The following is a 23334-nucleotide window of genomic DNA, read 5'->3' as shown; positions in this document are numbered from 1 at the left end:
CCAAGTGCCAAGTCCTGCACTTGGGACACAACAACCCCGTGCAGCTCCAGGCTTGGGGAAGAGTGGCTGGAAAGCTGCCTGGCAGAGAAGACCCTGGGAGTGTTGGTTGACAGCAGCTGAACATGATCCAGCAGTGGCCCACATGGCCAAGAAGGCCAATGGCATCTTGGCTTGGATCAGAAACGGCGTGGCCAGGGGAGCAGGGAAGGGATTGTGCCCCTGGACTCTGTATTGGTGAGGCTGCACTTTGAATCCTATGTTCAGCTTTGGCCCCGTCTCTCCAAGAAAGACATTGAGGTCCTGGAGCACGTCCAGAGAAGAGCAGTGAAGCTGGTGAAGAGTCTAGAGGACAAGTCTTATGAGAGAAAGCTGAGGAAAGACCTTATCGCTGTCTACAACTGCCTGAAGGGCGGTTGTAGTGAGGTGGATGTTGGTCTCTTCTCCCAGGTGACCGGTGGTAGGGCAAGAGGAAATGCAACCTCCAGTTGCACCGGGGCAGGTTCAGATTGGATATTAGGAAAAAATTCTTCACAGAAAGGGTTCTCAGGCCCTGGCAGAGGCTGCCCAGGGAGGTGGTGGAGTCCCCATCCCTGGAGGGTTTTGAAAGCCAAGTGGATGAGGTGCTCAGGGATCTGCTTTAGTGATGGATGTGGACGGGTATATTGGACTCAATGATCTCAAAGGTCTTTTCCAACCTAGGGCTTCTATGATTCTGTGATTATATGATTCTTTCTTTTTACGGAACAGTTTTCCTCAGCAGGTAACAGCGATGCATAATAGCTTAGAAATTATTGAATGTCAGGCAGGAAATAAAAGGGATTATTTCTTTCGCTGTTAGGAATGTGGGTCAGGCTGTGATATTTATTTATAGGATGTCACAATATTTTCATGTTCCCTTTTCTTGCACCAAAACTGACTGATGTTTGGCTTGAGCTTTTCTGTAAGTGCTGCTGCCAGGTTCTGCGCTCTGCTTTTGACCTTGAAATCAGTGAGGGTGGAGAGGGGCAAGAGTGCAGCTAAACCAGACTTAACCTGCTTCGTGAGGGTTCGAATGGAGTGTTTTGGGTTGCGTGGGTTGGAAGAATTGGGCAGTGGTTTCACACGTAGCGTTGGAAAGAGGAAGGGATTGTGGCTGTTGATATGGTTCTTCTTGTAGAGACAGGTCCTACGTGTGCAATCCCAAGCACAAGTGCAGATTGGGTGGAGAATGGATGGAGAGAAGCCCTGAGGAGAAAGACTCGAGGTGCTGGTGGATAAGAAGCTCGGCATGAGCTGGCAGGGTTCACTCACAGCCCAGAAAGCCAACCGTGTCCTGGGCTGCATCCAAAGCAGTGGGACCAGCAGGAGGATGGAGGGGATTCTCTCCCCTTGCTGTGCTTTCATGAGACCCCACTTGGAGCCCTGTGTCCAGTTCTGGAGGCCTCAGCAAAGGAAGGACAGGGATCTGCTAGAGCCAGTCCAGAGGTCACCGCAGAGATGGTCCAGGGGCTGGAGCTCTTTCCACCTGAGGCCAGGCTGAGAGAGTTGGGGTTGTTCAGCCTGGAGAAGAGAAGGCTCTGGGGAGACCTTAGAGCAGCTTCCAGTCCTGAAAGGGGTTCCAGGAACGCTGGGGTCTCTTGATCAGAGAGTGCAGGGATAGGACAAGGGTGAACAGTTTTAAGCTGAAAGAGGGAAGATTTATATGAGAACTTAGGAAGAAATGTTTTCCTGTGAGGTGGGGTGACCCTGGCACAGGTTGCCCAGAGCAGTGGTGGCTGCCCCATCCCTGGAGGTGTTCAAGGCCAGGTTGGATGGGGCTTTGAGCAGCCTGGTCCAGAGGGAGGTATCCCTGCCCATGGCAGAGGGTGGAACTGGATGATCTCTAAGGTCCCTTCTGAACCAAACCATTCTATGATGGTCCTCTGCTCCATGGCCTCAAACTCCATTTACTTCCAGTTCCTCGTGGCTGGAAGGTTAGATCAGCAACTGAGCCTCATTTCAGTTGCAGTACAACTCCTGTTCTACCAGTGAATGCTTTTGCCTGGTTTTAAATGTGGGACTGGTAACGTGAACACTTATCAAAGCAAAGAGCTCTTGAACTGGAGGAGAACATCGATGTGCCTTTCAATTATGAGCATGGGCTTCAACGATTTTAATTACGACGCCTTATTTACAAGGTACGCAGGTGTGGCACACTGCAATTTAAATGCTTGTTCATCTACTTAAGATACATTTTTGACTAATTGAATGTTTCTAATTTGGGGAAAGTGCTGAAAAATCATGCAACAGACCTTGCGTGCTCTTTGCAACCGCGTGTGAATCCCAAATAACTTCAGAAACAGATGAGTGGAAAGATGTTGACTGCTAGAAAAATGGATTCAAATTGATAGAATAAAAATGCAAACTGCGTATTAAAATGGTCCAAAATAGCTCATTTGCAAAAAATATCCATTTTTTTTGATTATTAACCCCCTGAACTTGAAAGAAAATAGCTGAGATATGTGTTAAGGTTGTTTAAGGTTCTGCATAGACTGAATATGGGGAGATGGTTGAGTCCTCATCCCTGGAGGTGTTTAAAAGGGGTAGTTGAGGTGCTCAGGGATCCAGTTTAGTAGTGGACAGGTAGAATTGGCCTTGATGATCTCAAAGGTCTTTTCCAACCAAGCAATCCTGTCATTCTATGATACTGTGATGATACTGTGATATGTGTGTAGGCTCTTATCTCTTGATAAATTTACACTGATTGTATTTTACCCTAAGTGGGTTGGAAATCTTACACGTGTGAGCACAGATGACACATGCAGAAATAATTAAACTAGTATCTCATCTAGAATTCGCTATGTTTTAAATTTCTAACTCGAATTTAAGTAGTGAAATGTTATTTTTTAAGAGAACACTCTCTAAGCTTCCGGAAGGAAGATATTAAAGGATTCAACTCTCTCTAGAAAACCAAACAAAAACTTAATAATTGGAGCTCAAGTTTGATAAATTGTCACGGTTACAGCTAAAACCGTCTGAGGTTAGGAGGGAGCTGGGCTCAGGAGCTGGATTCAGGAATGCGTAGATCTGGGATGAGGGGCAACCAGACAGACGAGATCCTCACTAGGTGTTAGCCATCAAAGAAGAGAGAGTGACCCTCATGATCTCTCAGTTTTATCCCGAGTGTGACATCTATGGAATGGAATCATCAATTGATCAGTTTGGGGTCACCTGTCCTGTCCGCCCCTCCTGCAGGTGCACCTTTCTCACCTCTTTGACTCAGGGCTCCACCAGCTCGAGGATGGTCTTGGGTTCTGTAGGAATAAGGACAAGCAGTGTCCTTTCTGCATCCCAGTGCCCCGTGTGATCACTGCGAGAGACAAACCCCGTCTGAAAACCTGCAGTAAACTTACAGAAAATGAAGTTTCTTAGACGAGACTGAGCTGAAGTCGGAAAACTGACTCTAACTCAACGCACACCATAAATGCAAGCTGGAACTTGGACAGAGCTTAAGAAAAAAAAATTAAATGTCATGAGGTGGCTTTTTAATCTTTGTGTGTATTTAGAAACATTATTTTTTCCTGGAAGATATAAATTACCTGAAGTCAGGATGGATCATTACGGCAATGAATTTGTTTTGCTTTTCCAGTGGTAGACATCAGTGGGATCTGTCTGGCTCTGGAGATTTTCACCATTAGCCTTTGATGATTCTCTTTGCTGCTTACGATAATGTGCTTTCTCCTTATTAGAGTCTTGCAGGCTGTTGAGTTTTGGGTGATGCTACGGCAATTGGTGTGGGCTGAGACGGTTCACAAAGGCTCTTGGTCAAAGGTTGTAAGGATCGGGTGGCAGTGTTGATCTGCCTGAGGGCAGATAGGCTCTACCGAGGGACCTGGACAGGCTGGATAATGGGCTGAGGCCAACTGCATGATGTTCAACGAGGCCAAGTGACAGGTTCTGCACAACAACCCCATGCAGCGCTACAGACTGGGAGAAGAGTGGCTGGAGGGCTGCCTGGTGGAGAAGGACCTGGGCATATTGATTGATAGTCAGCTGAACTTGAGCCAGCAAAGTGCCCAGGTGGTTGTAGTGAGGTGGGTGTTGGCCTCTTCTCCCTGGTAGCCAGTGACAGGAGGAGGGGAAATGGTTTCAAGATGAACCAGGGGAGATATAGGTTGGATGTTAGGAGGAATTTCTTTATTGAAGGCACTGTCTAGCACTGGCAGAGGCTGCCCAGGGAAGTGGTTGAGTCCTTATCCCTGGAGGTGTTTAAAAGATGAGGACATATCATGCTTGGGGTCATGGTCCAGTGGCAGACTTAGCAGGACTGGATCAATGGTTGGACTCGATGATCCTAAAGGTCTTTTCCAAATGAAACCATTGTATGATTCTGTGATTCATTGTGTGCAAGGGAAAGACAGGGGTTGTTCTATTTCTTTTTCTGCTGCAAAGTTAGGTGGTTTATGATGTGCGAACTTTATTTGCTTCTGCTGTGCGCTATTGTCTCCTCCTGCCTGGTGGGAAGTAGACAACTTACTGTTATAAACCTCAGGAGCAGTGCTGGACCACCAGTGAAGGGCAAGATCCGAGTTTTTCTAGGGATAACAAACGCTTGCAGCTAAATTATCTTTGTTTCAAAGAAGCAGGCCAAGATCCAATAAATGGATTTGTGAGCAGATGGGAAACACATAATGCAACTGTTAGATCAGCTTAACAGACAACTGGTGTAGCACAGACCATCTGCACGGCCGTTGTCTCAGGTATGGGCACTGGATGAAGGTTGGGCTTCAAGGGGACATCATGAAGCCTGTGGAGCGAAATCCAAGTGGTGGCCAATCACAAGGGGCGTCCCCAGGGCTCAGTGTTGAGGCCAGTCTTGTTTAATGTCTTTATCTGTGATCCAGATGAGGGAATCGAGTGTACCCTCAGTAAGTTTGCAGATGACACCAAATTGTGTGGGAGTGTCAGTCTGCCTGAGGGTAGGGAGGCTCTGCAGAGGGATCTGGACAGGATGGATCCATTGGACAATGCCAATTGTGTGAGATTCAACGAGGCCAAGTGCTGAGTCCTGCATGTGGGTCACAACAACCCTGTGCAGCTCCAGCCTTGGGGAAGAGTGGCTGGAAAGATGTCTGGCAGAGAAGGACCTGGGGGTGCTGGTTGACAGCAGGTGAACATGAGCCAGCAGTGGCCCAGGTGGCCAAGAAGGCCAATGGCATTCTGGCTTGTATTGTCCATCGTGTGGACAGTAGGAGTAGGGAAGGGATCACCCCTTGGACTCACCATTGGTGAGGCCACACCTCGAATCCTGCATTCAGTTTTGGGCTCCTCATCCAAGACGGACACTGAGGGGCTGGAGCGTGTCCAGAGAAGGGAATGGAGCTGGGGAAGGATCTGGAGAACAAGGGATATGAGGAGCGTCTGAGGGCCCTGGGGTTGTTTATCCTGGAGGAAACGAGGCTGAGGGGAGATCTCATCACTGTCTCCGAACTGCCTGAAGGGAGGTTGTGGTGAGGTGGGTGTTGGTCTCTTCTCCAAGTAAGAAGGAATAGGATGAGAGGGGATCAAATTGTACCAGGGGAGGCTTAGGTTGGATATTAGGAAAAATGACTTTCCTGGAAGAGTGGTGAAGCACTGACAGAGGCTGCACAGGGCAGTGGTGGAGTCTCCATCCCTGGTGGTGTTCAAAAAGCGTGTAGCTGTGGCACTCGATGACGTGTTTTAGTAAACACAGTGGCGTTGGGCTGATGGCTGAACTGGATGATTTTAGAGGTCTTCTCCAATTTTAATGATTCTGTGAAGCAGCCTTTTGTCATGGTAACATTTCTGCATGTAATAACAGGCGTAGGAAAGTGTTTTGAAGAAAAAGAAAGACTGATAGTCAAGATTGGAGTTGTTGCGGTATGGAGACAGAGATCAATGATAACATAAAGATAGGGGAACAAAGCCACAGAAACCTGCACTTCCAAATCATGACTTGCATGAAGAAGTCGCTCCTGAAGTGAAATGATAATAATATCTTTTATTCTTTGTTTTCCCCAGCAAATTTGAATGGAGGGGAAGAATTGGCAGTAGTCAACGTACACAGTAAAGTTTATTTACAGTGCAACTTGGCTGTTTGGTTTGACAGAGATAAAGCTGAGGTTAGCAGCAAGCAGTGCTGCTTTGTGGTCTCCAAGATGGGGCTGGGAATAAAGAAATAGGAAAGAGACAGGGATCTAAATTTGAGATACCTTCAGTTGGAACTTTATAGCCTGCAGGAAACATGGGGAGCGGTTCTTTATCATGGAATACAGGGATGGGATGAGGGGGAATGGTTTTAAGCTGAAAAAAGGGAGATTGAGATGAGATATTAGGAAGAGATGTTTTCCTGCAAGAGTGGTGAGGCCTTGGAAGAGGTTGGCTAGGGAAGTTTTGGATGCCTCCTCCCTGGAAGAGTTGAAGGCCAGGTTGGATGTGGCTTTGAGCAGTGATCCAGTGGGAGGTGTCTCTGCCCATGTAAGGAGAATGGAACTGGATGGACTTTAAGGTCCCTTCCAACCCAAACAACTCTTATGTTTCTATGAGAAACTGAGAAGCAAGAACATCAGGTGGAGCTCCAGAGCATTTCCAGCTCATCCAGATGTGGTTGTTATTACAGGGGAGTGCCTCGGACTTTAGTTGTGAAACAGCAGTGATGTGCTGGTGTCCTTCGGGATCGAGCTCTGGGCTTTCTTCAGTGCTTCTGATGTGAGGGAGTGGTGTTGAAGGAGGGAAATCAACTTTTCCTTCATTGCTTCTGTTGTCTGAGTGTTAAGGTTGTCTAATTTGGTGTCTTGTCCAACAATTTCTCCCCAGGTATAATTTACTTACTTATAACTTTTATGTTTGCGAGTTAGGACAGAAAGAGAGCCTTTTCCTTAAAGAGAAACTGCAGTTTGTTTTTAGATGAAATGCCTTTGAAATTCCTCTCCTTCCCCGGCAGTAGATCTGGTTGGGCAAGCTTTAAAGGAAGGACTGGACAATGAGGAGGAGCTCCAGGTGTGGCTCAGGTTATTTAAGCCAAGGAGGGAACAAGTTTCAAGATCAGTACTGATGCTGACAGCACCAACCAGCCCAAAAGAGACGCCTTTGCTGGCATTTGCTCTTGGGGACAGCAGAAGAGCAGAAGCAGGGACAGTGTGCCAAGATGGAGAGCCCAGTGGAGATACCGGTGGCCAACTGGAGAGACAAAATGTTGGAAAATATTATTTGATTTAGTGATTTTTGAGGCTGTAGCAGCATTTGTGCCTTTTGAGCTCTCTCAGGCTGTCGACAGTCATTCAGCCTTTTTGGGAACTCAGCAGCTTGTCAGATCTTGGCATTTCTTCTCCTGTACTCTGCTCTCATGAGACCCCACCTGGAATCCTGTGTCCAGTTCTGGAATCCCCAGCGTGAGAAAGATATAGAACTGTTGGAATTGGTCCAGAGGAGGCCACCAAGATGATGCGAGGGCTGGAGAACCTCTTCTCTGAGACCAGGCTGAGAGAGTTTGGGTTGTTCAGCAGTAGGTGTCCCTGTCCACAGCAGGGGTGTTGGAACTGGATGATCTTCAGGTCCCTTCCAACCTAAACCGTACTATGATATCTTTCTGGAGCAAAGAGGGATTTAGCAGGTGTGTGAGCATCCGTGCTGCAGGTTGTGACTCAGACTGGAGAGACTGCAGTGATCTTCTGTGATTCTATGATACATTTTACCTGCTGCAGTTTGTCTGAGCATCTTCTCTCAGCCCTCAGAGGGCTTTCCAGGCTCTGCCCTTATCTCTGATCAGCAGCCAGGAAATCTCTTTCCATATTTTTACATATCTCATGCAGAAGGGCAAAGCTAATCTCTTCCTTTGAAGAAGCAGTGTTTCCCCTATCAAACTAACTCTGTCAGTCATTCGATTTTCTTTATTATTCTCTGAAGCAAGACAGCTCTTGAGTTTCAATTCAGCTGTAGCATGGAAAGTGGGATGAAAACAGAAGCTATTAAGCGTCGACAGCGATTGTCATTCCTCTCTGACCGCTTTGCCGTGGTGAGATTGGCAGAATGGTGCAGAGTGACCTTGAAACACCCGATTCTCTCTGGGAGGATAACCCCGATGAAGATATCGCAAAGGATGGTTTTGTGAGCGCTGGAGTAGTGGCATGTTTGTTTTTAGATGAAATGCAGTGGCGTGCGGTTTAACAAGGCCAAATGCTGGGTCCTGTGCTTGGGACGTGACAACTCTGCGGTGAAACAGACAAGGGGAAGTCTGGCTAGAAAGCTGCCTGGAGGAGAAGGACCTGGGGGTGTTGGTTGACAGCCAACTGACCACGAGCCAGCAGTGTGCCCAGGTGGTCAAGAAGGCCAATGGCATCTTGGCTTGGATCAGAAATGGGGTCACCAGCAGGTCCAGGGAGGTGATTCTCCCCCTGTACTCGGCACTGGTGAGACCTTGAGTACTGTGTTCAGTTCTGGGCCCCTCACCACAAGAAGGATGTTGAGGCTCTGGAGCGTGTCCAGAGAAGAGCAACGAAGCTGGTGAGGGGCTGGAGAACAAGTCTTATGAGGAGCGGCTGAGAGAGTTGGGGTTGTTTAGCCTGGAGAAGAGGAGGCTGAGGGGAGACCTTATTGCTCTCTACAACTACCTGAAAGGAGGTTGTAGAGAGGTGGGTACTGGTCTCTTCTCCCAAGTGACAGGTTATAGGACAAGGGGGAATGGCCTCAGGCTGCGCCAGGGGAGGTTCAGACTGGATATCAGGAAAAAAATTTTCACAGAAAGGGCCATGGGGCACTGGCAGAGGCTGCCCAGGGAGGTGGTGGAGTCCCCATCCCTGGAGGTATTCAAAAGATGCATAGACGAGGTGCTCAGGGACATGGTTTAGTGGCAGATAGGAATGGTTGGACTTGATGATCTAAGAGGTCTTTTCCAACCTAGTGATTCTATGATGTTGGTATGAGAATGGTTGAGGATGCTCTTTGATTGCAAAGCCATCAGATTTTGTAGGGATTTCATGACCCTATGCCTCTCTGTTGTGCAGCATGGCAGTAAATGGCGTTAATGTGGGAATTCTAACCTCTTACTTTTCAAAGTGAGTGTTTTGATTGGCTGGGGTTGGAGCAAACTAGTGGAGGCAACTTCACCTCAACTTCGTGCAGCTCCTGGCTTAATGGGAATCCTTGAGTGCTCTTTGGAAGTGTTGAGGAGTGTCCCCTTTGGGAACAGGACCTTTCCCAGCCCTTTCCCCAGCTCCGTTCCCTTCTCCGGATGTGCTCCAGCCCCTCAATATCTTTCTTGTGATGAGGGGCCCAAAACCGAACCCAGGATTCAAGTTGTGGCCTCACCATTGCCGAGTCCAGCAGTATGATCCCTTCCTTACTCCTGCTGGCCTTGCTATTTCTGATCCAAGCAGGATGCTGTTGGCCTTCTTGGTGACCTGGGCACACTGCTGGCTCACACACAGTTGCTGTCCTTTTCACCAGGAAGCTTTCCAGCCACTCGTCCCTAAATCACTGCTTGTTCGCCTTATCAACTCTCCAGTCAGCCCTCCCCAGTGCTATCACATTTTAGTTTCTGTATCGGCTTGAAGACAGCTGTGCCTTGGGATTTCCAAAACTCTTGAGGTAAGAGTTTCTGGATGGACCGACTCATCTTATTCAAGAAGCTAGGTGCTCATGTCCTCCTCCTCAGGTGGTGGCAGGCTGACACGTGATCTTCCCGCTTCCAATTTAAAGCCATTCCCCCTCGTCCTATCACTCCAGGCCCTTGTAAGAAGTCTCTTCCCAGCTTTCCTGGATCCCCATCAGGTACTGAATGAAAACTGCTCTAAGGTCTCCCTGGAACCTTCTCCAGGCTGAACAACCCAAACTCTCTCAGACTGTCCTGATAGCAGAGCTTCTCCATCCCTCATATCATCTGCGTAGCCTCCTCTGGAACTGTTCCAACAGTTCCATATCCTTCTTGTGTTGGAGATTCCAGCACTGGACATAATTCTTCTCCGCCTTGAATTTGCAGTGGTGTTGGTGGTGTCAGACTTGGAGTTTAATGAATTCCTTTGTCCCAGCTGTAGCTGTGGTGCGGTACCTGGCTGGCAGAGTTGGGGATTTAGCTGTTGTGCTTTAGAAAATTCATAAAATAGAGGCACAGATATTGTTTATCTGCTTCTCTTGTCCCCTGTGTGGCTGATCAGGGTTCTATACCTGTAAATCAGGGCATTTGCTATAGGCAACCCTAGAAGGAGACATCCTTGAAGCTCAGTGCTCTATGGAGCAATGAACAAAGCTAAATTGTTAATCAATTTAGGCTGGAATGGCATTGTTCTGGTAATAGGCTGTAACAGCCCTTTCTTTATTGGCTTCAACTTCAAATTTACCCGAAACAATGGCTGTTAATTGTGGTTTGCTTGAGGCACGAGGCTACACTGGGGAAAAAGGGGGAGAGAGAAGGGAAACTCATTGTCTGCATCCATCTCTAGATTTAGCAACTTCAAAATTAGGATGACCAATGCGGTTTGAGTTTCTTTTTGTTTTTCATTAGTGGAAAGTTTGGGACTTGGGGTGCTGGTGGATGAGAAGCTCAACATGAGCCTGCAATGTGTGCTCGCAGCCCAGGAACCAACCGTGTCCTGGGCTGCATCCAGAGCACTGGGACCACCAGGGCAAGTGAGAGTATTCTGTCCGTCTACTCTGGTGTCGTGAGACCCCACCTGGAATCCTGTGTCAAGTTCTGGAATCCCCAACATAAGAACTGTTGGAATGGGTCTAGAGGAGGCCACCAAGATGATCCGAGGGCTGGAGCACCTCTGCTATGCGGACAGGCTGAGAGAGTTGAGGTTGTCCAGCCTGGAGAAGAGAAGGCTCCATGGAGACCTTAGAGCAGCTTCCACTACTGAAAGGGGCTCCAGGAAAGCTGGGGAGGGGCTTTTGATCAGGGACTGCAGGGACAGGATGAGGGGTGATGTTTTTAAGCTGCAAGAGTGGAGACTGAGATGAGATCTTAGGAAGAAATATTTTCCTGTCAGGATGGTGAGGCCCTGGCCCTGGTTGCCCAGAGAAGTGGTGGCTGCCCCATCCCTGGAGGTGTTCAAGTCCAGGTTGGATGGGGCTTTGAGCAGCCTGGTCCATGGGAGGTGTCTCTGCCCGTGGCAGAGGAGTTGGAACCAGGTAGCTTTTAAGGTCCATTCCAGCCCAAACCATTCTATGACCTAAATACCATGAAGTGATTTAGTCCTCAGTTATAAACTACTCTCAAGTTTGTGCCTTTTGTACTCAGCAAGAGGATTGTTTCACATTTATTAGCTGGTAATTAGGTAACACCTTTGTGTCTTCACCGAGATGTGCACTTCATGTCTCTGTAGGAGCTTTGTCAGCGTATACTAATTTGCATTTGAAGAATACGCACTGATTTCATCACTTGTGATGTTATTAAAAACACAGATTTGTCTGCTGTGCTCCAGTACTCAGTCGGGGGTTTCACCATTGCTCACTTCTAGTTGTGTTGTGTTGTGCTTTTTGGGGGCTCCCAGAACTAGAGGGGAGCAGCGAATACACAGGATTAGTTTACATCAATTATTTCTCTTTAAAGCAAGCTTTCTTTGTGAGATCTTCCTCCTTTTCATTACTTCCCTTTTGTTGTTGGCTTAGAAAACACTGCAACAGGCGGCTTAGGGTGAACTGCTTCATGCGGAGTGGAAGATGAACACCCAAGTGCTTCTGGTAGAGTGACAGAAGGTACCTCCAAGTTAGCGAAGGCAAAGAAATGTTTTGCTGTGAGGGTGGTGAAGCACTGGCACAGTTTGCCCAGGGAAGCTGTGGCTGTCCCATTCCTGAAGGTGTTCAAGGCCAAGTTAGGTGAGGCTTTGAGGAACCTGATCCAGTGGGAGGTGTCCCTGCCTATGGCAGGAGGGTGGGACTGGATGATCTTTGAGATCCCATCTGACCCAAACCGTTCTGTGATTCTATGAAATGGGAGTCAATTCCTTTCCATATTTTATGGAATCTGATTTTTCTGTCTGAGTGATGACATTATAGCAGTGCCCAAAGGGTTTAGCAGGGCAGAAGAGCTCAGAGCCTGATGGAGTTGGCACCTGGTGGCCTAAGTGTAGGAGTCCCCTGGAGCAGTTTGGGTGGGTGGCTCAGTGTATGCCATGAAATTGCCCCTCATTGAGGTGTTTTGTTCCTGGAGTGTTTTTCCAAGTTCCTCGTGTATTCCCTTCCTGAGTCTTTGCTCACAGACAGAGCTGACACATCATGTAGGACATGTCCCAGTTATCAGTGTCCCAGGTGCCACTGTCACGTGTAGCGCACACAGGACACCGCTGGGAGCAACAAGGGGGTTGGTTTGCCTTTTCTAATACAGCTGGAAGACGCATTTAGCTGTCTCTGTTGAATGTAGAGATGAAATTCCAGTTTGCTTTTCATTCTTCCTATTTATTTCTGTCTGTCTGGAGGTGTTTGTAGAGTAATGTGTGTCTGCTAATGCCCTCCCTGCCCATGCCAGTACACGAGATACCAATTTCATTCCTCTGTCTTTTGCTTTCAGAGATGTCAACTGTGATGTTTTCTTAGTATCTTTCATTTGTCCATAACGGCAGCAGCTTCTGAAGTTCATAAGGACTCTCAGGAGCTTAGAGATAAGTCCTTAACTAAGAGCATATTAAAAATGGCTTTAAATTGGAAGGGGGCAGATTTAGATGAGACATTAGGTAGAAATTCTTCACAAGGAGGGTGGGGAGGCCCTGGCCGAGGTTGCCCAGGAAAATGGTGGCTGCCCCATCCCTGGAGGTGTTCAAGGCCAGGTTGGATGGGGCTTTGAGCAGTCTGATCCAGTGCGAGGTGTCCCTGCCCATGGCAGGGAGTTTGGAACTGGATGAGCTTTAAGGTCCTTTCCAACCCCAACCATTCTGTGATTCTATGAAAACAAATTTGACTTTAGTTACTGTTTTTAAACTAAATACAGATGAAATTTGGCATTGCTGTAATATGATTAAATTATGGTGATGTTGAAATCATAGAATAGTTTGGGTTGGAAGGGACCTTAAAGATCATCTAGTTACAAAGCCCCTGCCATGGGCAGGGACACCTCCCACTGGATCAGGGTGCCCAAGGCCCCATCCAACCTGGCCTTGAACCCCTCCAGGGATGGGGCAGCCACAACTTCCCTGGGCAACCTGTTCCAGTGCCTCACCACTCTCATGGTGAAGAAATTCTTCCTTATGTCTAGCCTGTATGTAAATCTGCTCCTCTTCAGTCTGTACCCATTGCCCCTCGTCCTATCACTTCAAGCCTTTGTGAACAGTCCCTCCCCAGCTTTCTTGTAGCTCCTTTCAGGTAGTGGAAGGTCACTATAAGGTCTCCTCAGAGCCTTCTCTTCTCCAGGCTGAACAACCTCAACTCTCTCAGCTCCTCCCACTGCTTCAAGTTCTGACATGACTGGGGCTACAGGCATTATTCTTTCTTTTCCCCATCACTCTTGATAGTGTTTCTGTGATGAATGATTTAGTAATTGTTTCCAGAGAAAATTGTTCAAAGAGTTTTCTGAGCAGAGGCTCTTGGAGAGCTTGGCAGATTGCGTAAGGTTGTTTTCTGCTTGCGCGATTCGCTCAGGTTTCCATGCTCTGTTTACTCTTGGCTGCATGCAAAGAGCTGTCAGGGTTGAAGTGTTGGTACTGTTTGATTCCTAGCTTTCCATAGATATTATTTTCAAAAGCTGACTTTTTAGACAAAAAAAACCCTAAATGTTATTGCCTACAATTTGGAATTTGCATCTCTTTTTGCAAACTCATGGTCAGTAGATGCGCTGAAGTTTCAAAGATGTTGAAACCTTAAAATATATAAGGAATCATAATATAGTTCGGGCTGGGAGAGACCTTAAAGCCCATCCAGTTCCTGTCTCCTTCTGTGGGCAGGGACAACTTCCGCTGGATCAAGTGCTCAAAGCTTCATCCAACGTGGCCTTGAACACCTCCAGGGATGGGGCAGCCTCGACTTTTCTGGGCAACCTATGCCAGTGCCTCTTCTTCTTAAGATCTCATCTCAATCTCTCCTCTTGCAGCTTAAAACTGTTCCTCCTCGTTCTATCCCCGCACTCTCTGATCAAGAGCCCCTCCCCAGCTTTCTTGTAGCTCCCTTCAGGTACTGGAGGCTGTTCCAAGGTCTCCCTGGAGCCTTCTCTTCTCCAGGCTGAACAAGCCCAACTCTCTCAGCCTGTCCTCAGAGCAGAGTTGCTCCATCCCTTGGATCATCTTTATGGCCTCCTCTGGACTCTCTGCAAGAGATTTGTGTCCTGCCTGACCGAGGACTCCAGGCCCCGTTTCAGTACTGGAAGGGCGTGTTTATGCACATCTGTGTCTACGTCTACATCTATCTATGGCTCTGTAGGAGGTATAGCTGCTTCCCATGCTTCTAAAAATTGGAGTTGTTTCTTCACTTCCTTAAATGTAATCTCCTGGAAAACTGCAGTAACTGGCTTTTAGAAATCTGAAGGTCAGTTTCTAAGGTTGGAAAGGATTATAATAGAGCGATAGAATGGTTTGCGTCAGAGGGGACCTTAAAGCCCATCCAGTTCCAACCCCCTGCCATGGGCAGGGACACCTCCCACTGGATCAGGTTCCTCAAAGCCTCAGCCCACCTGGTCGCGAATACCATATAATAAAGAAATACCCTGTATTAAAACGCCATATTTAATAATATTTATTGTGATAGATTCGTATGGAGAAATAGGAAAGTGGTTTTCAAAATCTGTGGGGTTTATGTTTTTAATTTGGACCGCAGGTGAACTTTAAACGCGCTGGATGGAAAAGATTGTGTAAAACCATTCTGACTCAGTCACAATATTTCAAAGAGATGAGATGATAGCATTAACAGATCTCTAGGAAAATACACAACAAAAGGTTCCAGATACCAGCTTTGGGAACTGCTGGTCTTAGTCCCTCTCTTTTCTGCCCAGTTTGATTTTGCAGAATGTTTTTGTTTCACTGAAACTGTGTTTTAAGTAGGACGATTTATTTTTGGCAGAAGGCTGTGATTTGCTCCAAACCTGTGCCGACGGCAGAGTTTGTAACCTCCCTAGGTAGGAATCCTGCCTCAGGTGCCAAGATGTTCTCTGCCAGAATGTGGTGTTTGGGATTCTTCAGACACTGCTTCCCTTTGAGGTCATCCTTCCCTGGTATTTTATTCTCATAGAATTATTTGGATTGGAAGGCACCTTTACAGGTCATGTGGTCCAACCCTACTTCGGTGAGCAGGGACATCTCCATGTCCATCAAGTTGCTCAGAGCCCCATTCAAGGTGAGCTTGAACGTTTCCAGGGATGGGGCATCTCCCGCCTCTCTGAGCAACCTGTGCCAGCGGTTAACCACCCTCATTGTAAAAAATTTCTTCCGAATGTCTAATCTAAATCTTCCCCTTCCCAATTTAAAGCCATTCCCCCTCATCCTATCACTCCAGGCCCTTGGAAAAAGTCCCTCCCCAGCTTTCTTGCTGCTCTAAGGTTTCCCTAGAGCCTTCTCTTCTCTAGGTTCAACAACCCCAACTCTCTCAGCCTGTCCTCACATAGGAGGTGCTCCAGCCCTCTGATGATCTTTGTGGCCTCCTCTGGACTCACTCCAACAGATCCATGTCTTGCTGAGGACTTCAGAACTCCAGATGGGTCCTCACAGGAGCAGAGCAGAAGGGGAGAATCCCCTTCCTTGACCTGCTGGTCACAGTTACTTGGGTGCAGCCCAGGATGAGTTTGCTACCTGGGCTGTCAGCACACATTGTTGGCTCACGTCCAGGTCTTGTCCATCAATACCCCCAAGTCCTTCTCTTTCAACTCTTCCTTCTATGCCTCTGCTATTGGTTAAAACCAATCTGGAATATTTTGACCGATGCATATGAGGTGGGAGCGTTTATCCCAACAATCTGGCTCTTGGTTTTGTCTCCAACCCATGTGTGTTGCTACCAGTCTCTGTACTAAGGCAGAAGATACAGAATCTCCATGCCTGGTTTTGGCAGCCAAAGTGATTTATCGGATCTTTTGGCCCAAACTTCTGCTGGGTCCATCTCCCTCAGCCTTGATGAATTGTGATTGTCTTCTCTGTTGTCCACGGTCTATGGAGAAAACCTGCCTTCTAAAAATTGATGGAAGGGAGAAGTTACAGCTGCCTTTTTTTTTGTCTGGCGGTGTGGATGTGTTCAGTTGTCACATTTTGAGTAGGAGTGATGGCAACATGAAAGCAGGTTTTGCACGGCCTTGCTCACGCTCTCCAGTACCTGTATTCATCCTCATTACATGTAATTAACGAGCACTACAAGTAATGAGCACAAATAGCAATTTCCTTTGCGCCACAACAAGGGATTAAGATGTTCTGGAATACATCGTGAACTTTTCATCACAACATACATCTGAGCTCCAGCCTGGGTTTGCTGCTCTTTGTTTGGACGTCGCTGCAAGCCGTGTCTCGGCAAATGCGGTTGTCTGGGATTTCCACTGCACGATGTTTTGCGGATGTTGACAAAAATGAGTCCTTTGTTGGCTTTGTTCCCTTCTCTATTTCCGTGATATCTTCAATTTTTAATGCTTTAGCTGCTGGTGTTCACAGTGTCCTGGGATGAATGATTCCAACTGTACTTTCTGCTTTTACATCCTTTCTGGAATCCAATCTGGGAAATTGTCGCTTCCTGTTTATAAGTGCGGAGAGGTAGGGATGTTCATAGGGTTGTCCTGACCCTGTCCTGCTGTAGGAACCACTCAGCTCTTCGATCACTCAATATAGGTTGACGTGTGGACAGGAACACGCTATGAAAGGTGGGGGATGGTGGATCTGCTGTGCTCTGACCTTATCCTGAGTTACACGCTCCTTGATGCGTGAGGAATTAAGGTCTTACTTCACACTGGAAGGTTACAGGGATCAACTCTTCGTTCAGGAGGTTGTCAAGGACTTAGTGAAGTGTTAAATGTGGTGTTGGTCACTCCAGGGACTAAATAAATAAATAGTTTGGGAATAACTTTAGCTTCTGTGTTAGGGAATCCCATTTGCTGGCTTCGTGGTGTTAATCTGTCTTAGTCTTTGTGGAGAAAGCATTGCTCTGAGCTGCCGTTCCACCAGGACAATGGTCACAAAGCACATTACAGACTGTAAGAGGAGCGTCCCAACTGACCCATGGTTTCGTGTTGCATCATTGTTGGTTGGTTTGTAGTGGCTCTTAAGGAAATAAAAACCTAATCAGAAGATCTTCTCATTTTAGGAAATCCTTTATGAGTGTTTAATCCCACTGGAGACCAACGCTTTTCTTTGTGTTTTATTTACAGACTCACCGGACCTTCGGGCTATGTCACGGATGGGCCCGGGAATTACAAATACAAAACCAAATGCACCTGGCTCCTTGAAGGAAGGTGAGTGGAGAAAACATCTTGGGCTTCAGTGTTGTTTAGCGTGACTTTTATCTGCACTGAGTTTCTAGACCTCACAATTCCCTTTTTTGCTGTTTTTAGAATCAGACAGGGCAGCTTTGAGATACTCTTGATAAATAAGGGGGTTTTTATGCAGCTGAGCCTTCCAAACTGACTTCTGAATTTGAGGTTTGCTGTGTAAAATACCCTTTGCGTTGAAACAAACTGTGGGAAAAAAGAATAAATGCACCTGTGTTAATAAATAAAGAACTAAAATTTATTTAACTTTTAGCATCCTGGGCCGTTTGGATGCTTGAGATTCACTTTGCATGGGGCACCTTGGCATCATGAAAAAAATACAGCAAATTCTGCTGAAATTCATGATTTTTTATTCCCGAGACGTAGGACTCCAGAGGAACTGTTGGCATTTTTTATTTTGCAGGAGGTTCCTTAGACTTCGTCCCCTCGTTTCTCTATCCTTCTTGTATTTGATCTTTATGTTCCTTATAATGATTTCATGTGGAGATTTTAGGAGTAGCCTATTTGGTTCATATCCTCTGGTTAATGGTGCAGCAGTGTAGAGCATCTGACTTGTTGAAATACATTTTTCATACTACCCAGCTGACACCAGGACTGTAAAATCAATTTGTACAGCCTCTACAACCTTGCATGGTCCATGTTATGATGCTGAATGTTAACAGCTTCACATGCAGTTGCTTTCCCGACTGTTCCCTGAATCTGTAAGTAAAGTATCACAGAATCATTAAGGTTAGAAAAGGCCTCTAAGATCATCCAGTCCAACCATCAGCCCAACACCACCATGCCTACTAAACCATGTCCCCAGGTGCCACATCTAACACTTTTTGAACCCCTCCAGGGATGGAGACTCCACCACCTCCCTGGGCAGCCTCTTCCAATGCTTCACCACTCTTTCAGTAAAGAAACTTTTCCTGCTATCCAATCTAAACCTTCCCTGGCACAACTTGAGGCCATTTCTTCTCATCCTATCGCTTGTTACTTGGGAGAAGAGACCAGCACCCACCTCGCTACAATCTCCTTTCTGGGAGCTCAGAAAGCGATGAGGTCTCCCACTCAGCCTTCTCTTCTCCTGACTAAACAGCCCCAGGTCCCTCAGCCGCTCCCATAACCTCTGTGCTCCAGACCCTTCCCCCACTTTGTTCCCCTTCTCTGGACGTGCTTCAGCCCCTCAATGTCCTTGCTGTAGGGACGGGCCTGAAACTGAACACAGAAGAGAAGTTTCTGACTAGGAACAAGTCATAGAATCATAGAATTGCTAAGTTGGAAAAGACCTTAGAGATCATCAAATCTAAATGTACCTTTCTACTACTAAATCATGTCCCCGAGCACCTCATCTACCTGCTCTTTAAACACCTCCAGGGATGGGGACGCCACAACCTCCCTGGGCAGCCTCTGCCAGTGCTTGAGAACCCTTTCTGTGAAGAAATTTTTCCTGATGTGCGATCTAAACTTCCCCTGGTGCAGCTTGACACCATTGCCTCTTGTCCTATCCCTGTCATTTGAGAGAAGAGACCAACACCCACCTCTCTGCAAACTCTTTTTAGGTAGTTGTAGAGAGCGATAAGGTCTCCCCTCAGCCTCCTCTTCTCTGGGCTAAACAACCCCAGATCTCTCTGCTGCCCCTTGTGAGACTTGTTTTCCAGCCCCTTCCCCAGCTCCGTTCCCTTCTCTGGACACACTCCAGCCCCCCAATATCCTTCTTGAAGTGAGGGGCTCAAAACTGAACACAGGATTCAAGGTTTGGCCTCATCAGTGCTTAGTCCAGAGGCACTGTCGCTTCCCTGCTCCTGCTGGCCATGCTGTGTCTGATCCAAGCCAAGATGCCATTGGCCTTCTTGGCCATTTGGGCCACTGCTGGCTCATGTTCTGCCACTGTTGACCAACACCTCCAGATCCTTCTCTGTCAGGGGGCTTTCCAGCCACTCTTCCCCAAGCCTGGAGTGCTGCACAGCGTTTTGGTGTCCCAAGCACAGGACTGGGCACTTGGCCTTGTTAAACCTCATCCCATGATTCCTCTTGCAGTGAACTACTGTAAGCTGAAGGCTTTTGGCTCCTTGGAGGATCCGAACTTGCTAAAAGCCTGGAGTACATTTTTTTTCTTTAGCTTAGTGTTTCAGAGGTCTAACGGGTGGGGGAGGAATTGGTATTCACTTCATCTACTTCAAATGTTTATTTTGGAGAATGTCTTAAATACTTAAGTGCTCCGAATACTCAAAGGTGAGGGTTAAGCTGTTCCTGAGAGCCACCCAGAACCCTAAAATTGGGAACCTACCACCCGCTATTGCCTTAGAAGGAGCTCAGTTCTTTAATGTGGCTGCGATGAAAAGTTGGATGCTCTAAGTGGCAACACCTCGGAATTTTTGTAGCGAATAAATATACAACTGTGGACAGTTTGGAATTACAAACAGTTAAAAAATGTTTTGCAAGGATGTTATTAGGGATAAACCAGCCTCAACAATCCCTGTACAGCCAGCTTAACCCTCAGAACTTCTCTTTCTGAGGGACAGAAGCATAGAATGGTTTGGGTTGGAAGGGACCTTAAGAGGTCGTCCAGTTCCAACTCCATGCCATGGGCAGGGACACCTCCTACTAGACCAGGTTGCTGAAAGCCTCATCCAAGCTGGCCTTGAACACCTCCAGGGATGGGGCAGCTACAAATTCTCTGGGCCACCTGTTTTATTTTCCAAGGGGGAATTTCTTGCTCTGTAATAATAACCAAGTGAGCTGCACATTCGATGCTGCCTTGCTGCTAGAGAAGAGCGGGCAAAAATAAACAATGAAGAATCTCTGCATACCTTAATGATTTTGTGATTTTTGTGATTCTGTTCTACTTTGAACCCTTAGTTGTAGGGTTGAGGTGATCAGAGGTGATGCTTTGGAGATCACAGTGATAGCAGTGACTTTTAAATGTGTTTAGTCATCTTGAGGACTCTGTTATCTCATTTGCACTGGGGGCTTTGGGCGTGGAAAGGAGTCTCTATGCGCACCCAGAGTGGTTTGTGGTCTTTGGGTGGGTACCTGTCCTGCATAGAACCATAGAATGGTTTGGGTTGGAAGCAACCTCAAAACCCATCCAGTCCCAACCCCTTGCGATAGGCAGGGACACCTCCCACTGGACCAGTGTGCTCAAAGCCCCATCCAACCTGGCTTTGAACACCTTCAGGGAGGGAGCATCCACCACTTCCCTGGATAACGTGATTCATGTTTTTATCAGAAGTGAAGTGCTGTTCCTGTGTCTCTTGATAGTGCCTCCGTAACTGCTGCTTCAGCCTTTGTTTGCTTGTACTGAGAGCCTTCCTAAGAACTATCACTTCAATTTGAAGTGAGATCTTACTTACTGGGAAGAGGACAGAAATGTTCCTCCTTGTTTTGTGGCCAGGCATTTAGATGGATGTCCTTTTCCTGCTTCTGATTGTACGTGGGTGGTAGTAAATGGCAAGGAGATAATCACGCTGATTAAAACAGCTGAAATACACACTCGTGTGAGAATAGCCCAAGCTCTCTGCCAAACGTGAAATTCCCAGAGAGATCTGGACTTGAAAAACAGCTTCTGCAAAGCTGTTAAATTCTGCTGAGTGCCCTCACCTGGTTGCAAGCAAAGACTCATAGAATCATGGAATCATAGAATAGTTTGGGTTGGAAGGGACCTTAAAGCCCATCCAGTTCCAACCCCCCCGCTGTGGGCAGGGATGCCTCCCACTGGATCAGGCTGCCCAAGGCCCCATCCAACCTGGCCTTGAGAACTTCCACTGATGGAGCAGCCACAACTTCCCTGGGCAACCTGTATGCTGGTATCTGGAGGGCTTTTGAGATTGCCAAGTGAAGGCACAGTCCAAATGTGCCGTTAAAGGTGCTAGAGAAATTCAGCTGTAAAATACGCTGTGTGTTCCTCCACTCATTTCCTATTTGCGCTCTTCTTGGCCCCCATCCTGGGCACGTCCATTTCATTTTCCCCCAGGAGCACAAGTAAAGGCAGATGAGATCTGACCAGCATGACATCCACCTGTAGTCACTGTGCCTTGTGATTCTGCAAACAGAGCTGTCTATTAATGAGTCGTTGGCTTTAGCAAAGATAATCTCTTTCTTTTTGTTCTTGGTCTGAAGCTTCTATTGATTAAGTATTTCTTTCTGCTTTACAGCTGTCATATGGTTAAAAGAGAAGCAAACCCCCTACAATTACATCTGCCACCCAGTTTGGAAACGATGAGCACTCTTTGTCCCTTTGCTTTAAGCAAGACATTATCCTTGAGTTCCACCTGTGGTTCTTTTTCCGAAGGCCTGGAGTAGATCATTGTGCCTCTCAAACAATATTCTTTCACAGAATAACTCCCTAAAGAATTCCCCTTCTGTGGGGAGGCAGGACTTTATGGCAATCTGACATTTTATTAATTTATTTGATTAGGATGAACAAGGATTTCATCTGAACCCAAGGGCAACGCTGTTGAAGGGATCCTAATCGCTTGCATCTCGCTTTTCAACAGCTACAGCTGTAGGTAGGAAAAAGCAATGCTGCTGTAGGTTCATTTTCTTTTTATTTCAGGGTCCAAGCACAACGGTAGTGGTGTTTTCACCCTCCTTGAGCTGAGCCCTAATGTAGGCATCTGCTGCAGCTTCTGTGTGCTTCTCTTTAGATGTGCCTTTGCCTATTAGGCATGAAACTACTGGTATTTAAATGCACATTACTTGGTTATGGCTTAGTGGGCGTCTTTTATGTATGGAGTGAAAGAAGTGCTGAGCAGTTCAGGTGTCTGAACTACTGTTTCCATCACCATATCGTGGAAATAAACCTTTTTCCTGCTGATATTGAGAACAGGAGCCTGAGGGGAGACCTTGTTGTTCTCTGCAATTACGTGAAAGGAGGTTGTAGCGGGGTGAGTGTTGGTCTCTTTTCTTAAGTAACAAGTAATAGGACCTGAGGAAATGGCCTCAAGTTGCTCCAAGGAAGCTTTAGATTGGATATTAGGAAAAATTTAGATTGGATATTAGAAAAAAGAGGCTGCCCAGGGCTGTGGTGGAGTTACCATCTCTGGAGAGGTTCAAAAAAAATGTGTAGATGTGGCACTTAGGGCCATGGTTTAGTAGGCACGGTGGTGTTGGTCTGACGTTTGGACTGAATGATCTTAGAGGTCTTTTCCAACCTTCATGATTCTATGAAACAGAGAAACTCAAAGCATGTTTGATGCATCGGCAGTTATACAGAATCACTCAGTTTTAGTCTGGTTTAGAGGAGACCTTTACAAGACTTTATTGGAGGGACTTTGCTATGTGTGTCAAGTAGCCAATTACTAATCTTTTATTAATGACTATTTTTTTACAGGCCAAACACAATCCTCAGGCTTCGATTCAATCACTTCGCCACAGAGTGCAGCTGGGACCATTTGTACGTGTATGATGGCGATTCAATTTACGCTCCCTTGTTGGCAGCTTTTAGGTGAGTTTCCCTTTGTGAGAACCTAACCGTATGCAAGGATGTTTCTTTAAGTCGGAGCTTGACTCAAGTTTAACTTCTAGGAGTATAAATATGTTCCAGTAATCTAAATATACAATAGGGCAAATCCAGCACGTATAGCAAGAGTCCTTTTGTGCAGTCATCGTCAGCGTAAACAATTCAGGAGTTGTTTTTGCTTTTACAATGAACAGCTCATGTAAGTATTATGTTTTCATTTCCAAATGCCGATTATTTGAGAGACAAAAGTTATTGTCATCCGGTTGAGCTTGAGATGATTCGCTGTGCAGACTCCTTCTGAAGTAGAAAACTGCTCCATTTATCGTTTCTGAACATCAGTTTAACTCTTACTGTGTCAGTGCTGGCAGAAGCGGAGTAATCGACATTGCAGAGGTATTGTAGAACCATGTATGTTAAACTTTACATTTTTAAACTCTCTGGAACGTGTTCAGAAACAACAATGATGGATCAGACAACCTTGTGAAAACATGTGCAACAGTATCTCTTCTTCTGACACTGACTGGAGCTTGGCTGG

At 46.7% G+C, this 23334-nt stretch overlaps 1 protein-coding gene across 1 annotated transcript in view; it reads left to right on the top strand.

The window, feature by feature from the left end:
- Positions 1-23334, top strand: part of ATRN (attractin) — a 208728-nt gene that overhangs the window by 37971 nt on the left and 147423 nt on the right. Inside the window, exons 2-3 of the mRNA XM_054064661.1 lie at positions 17234-17317; positions 22671-22784. Of these exons, the coding sequence (XP_053920636.1) occupies positions 17234-17317; positions 22671-22784 (198 nt within the window). The remainder of the gene's footprint in view (positions 1-17233; positions 17318-22670; positions 22785-23334) is intronic.

The sequence above is a fragment of the Cuculus canorus genome, chromosome 4 (genome assembly GCF_017976375.1).
Source record: "Cuculus canorus isolate bCucCan1 chromosome 4, bCucCan1.pri, whole genome shotgun sequence".
In the NCBI taxonomy this organism is placed as follows: Eukaryota; Metazoa; Chordata; class Aves; order Cuculiformes; family Cuculidae; genus Cuculus; species Cuculus canorus.
Note: the sequence above shows the minus strand (reverse complement) of the source record. Positions and strands in the feature narration are given on the sequence as shown.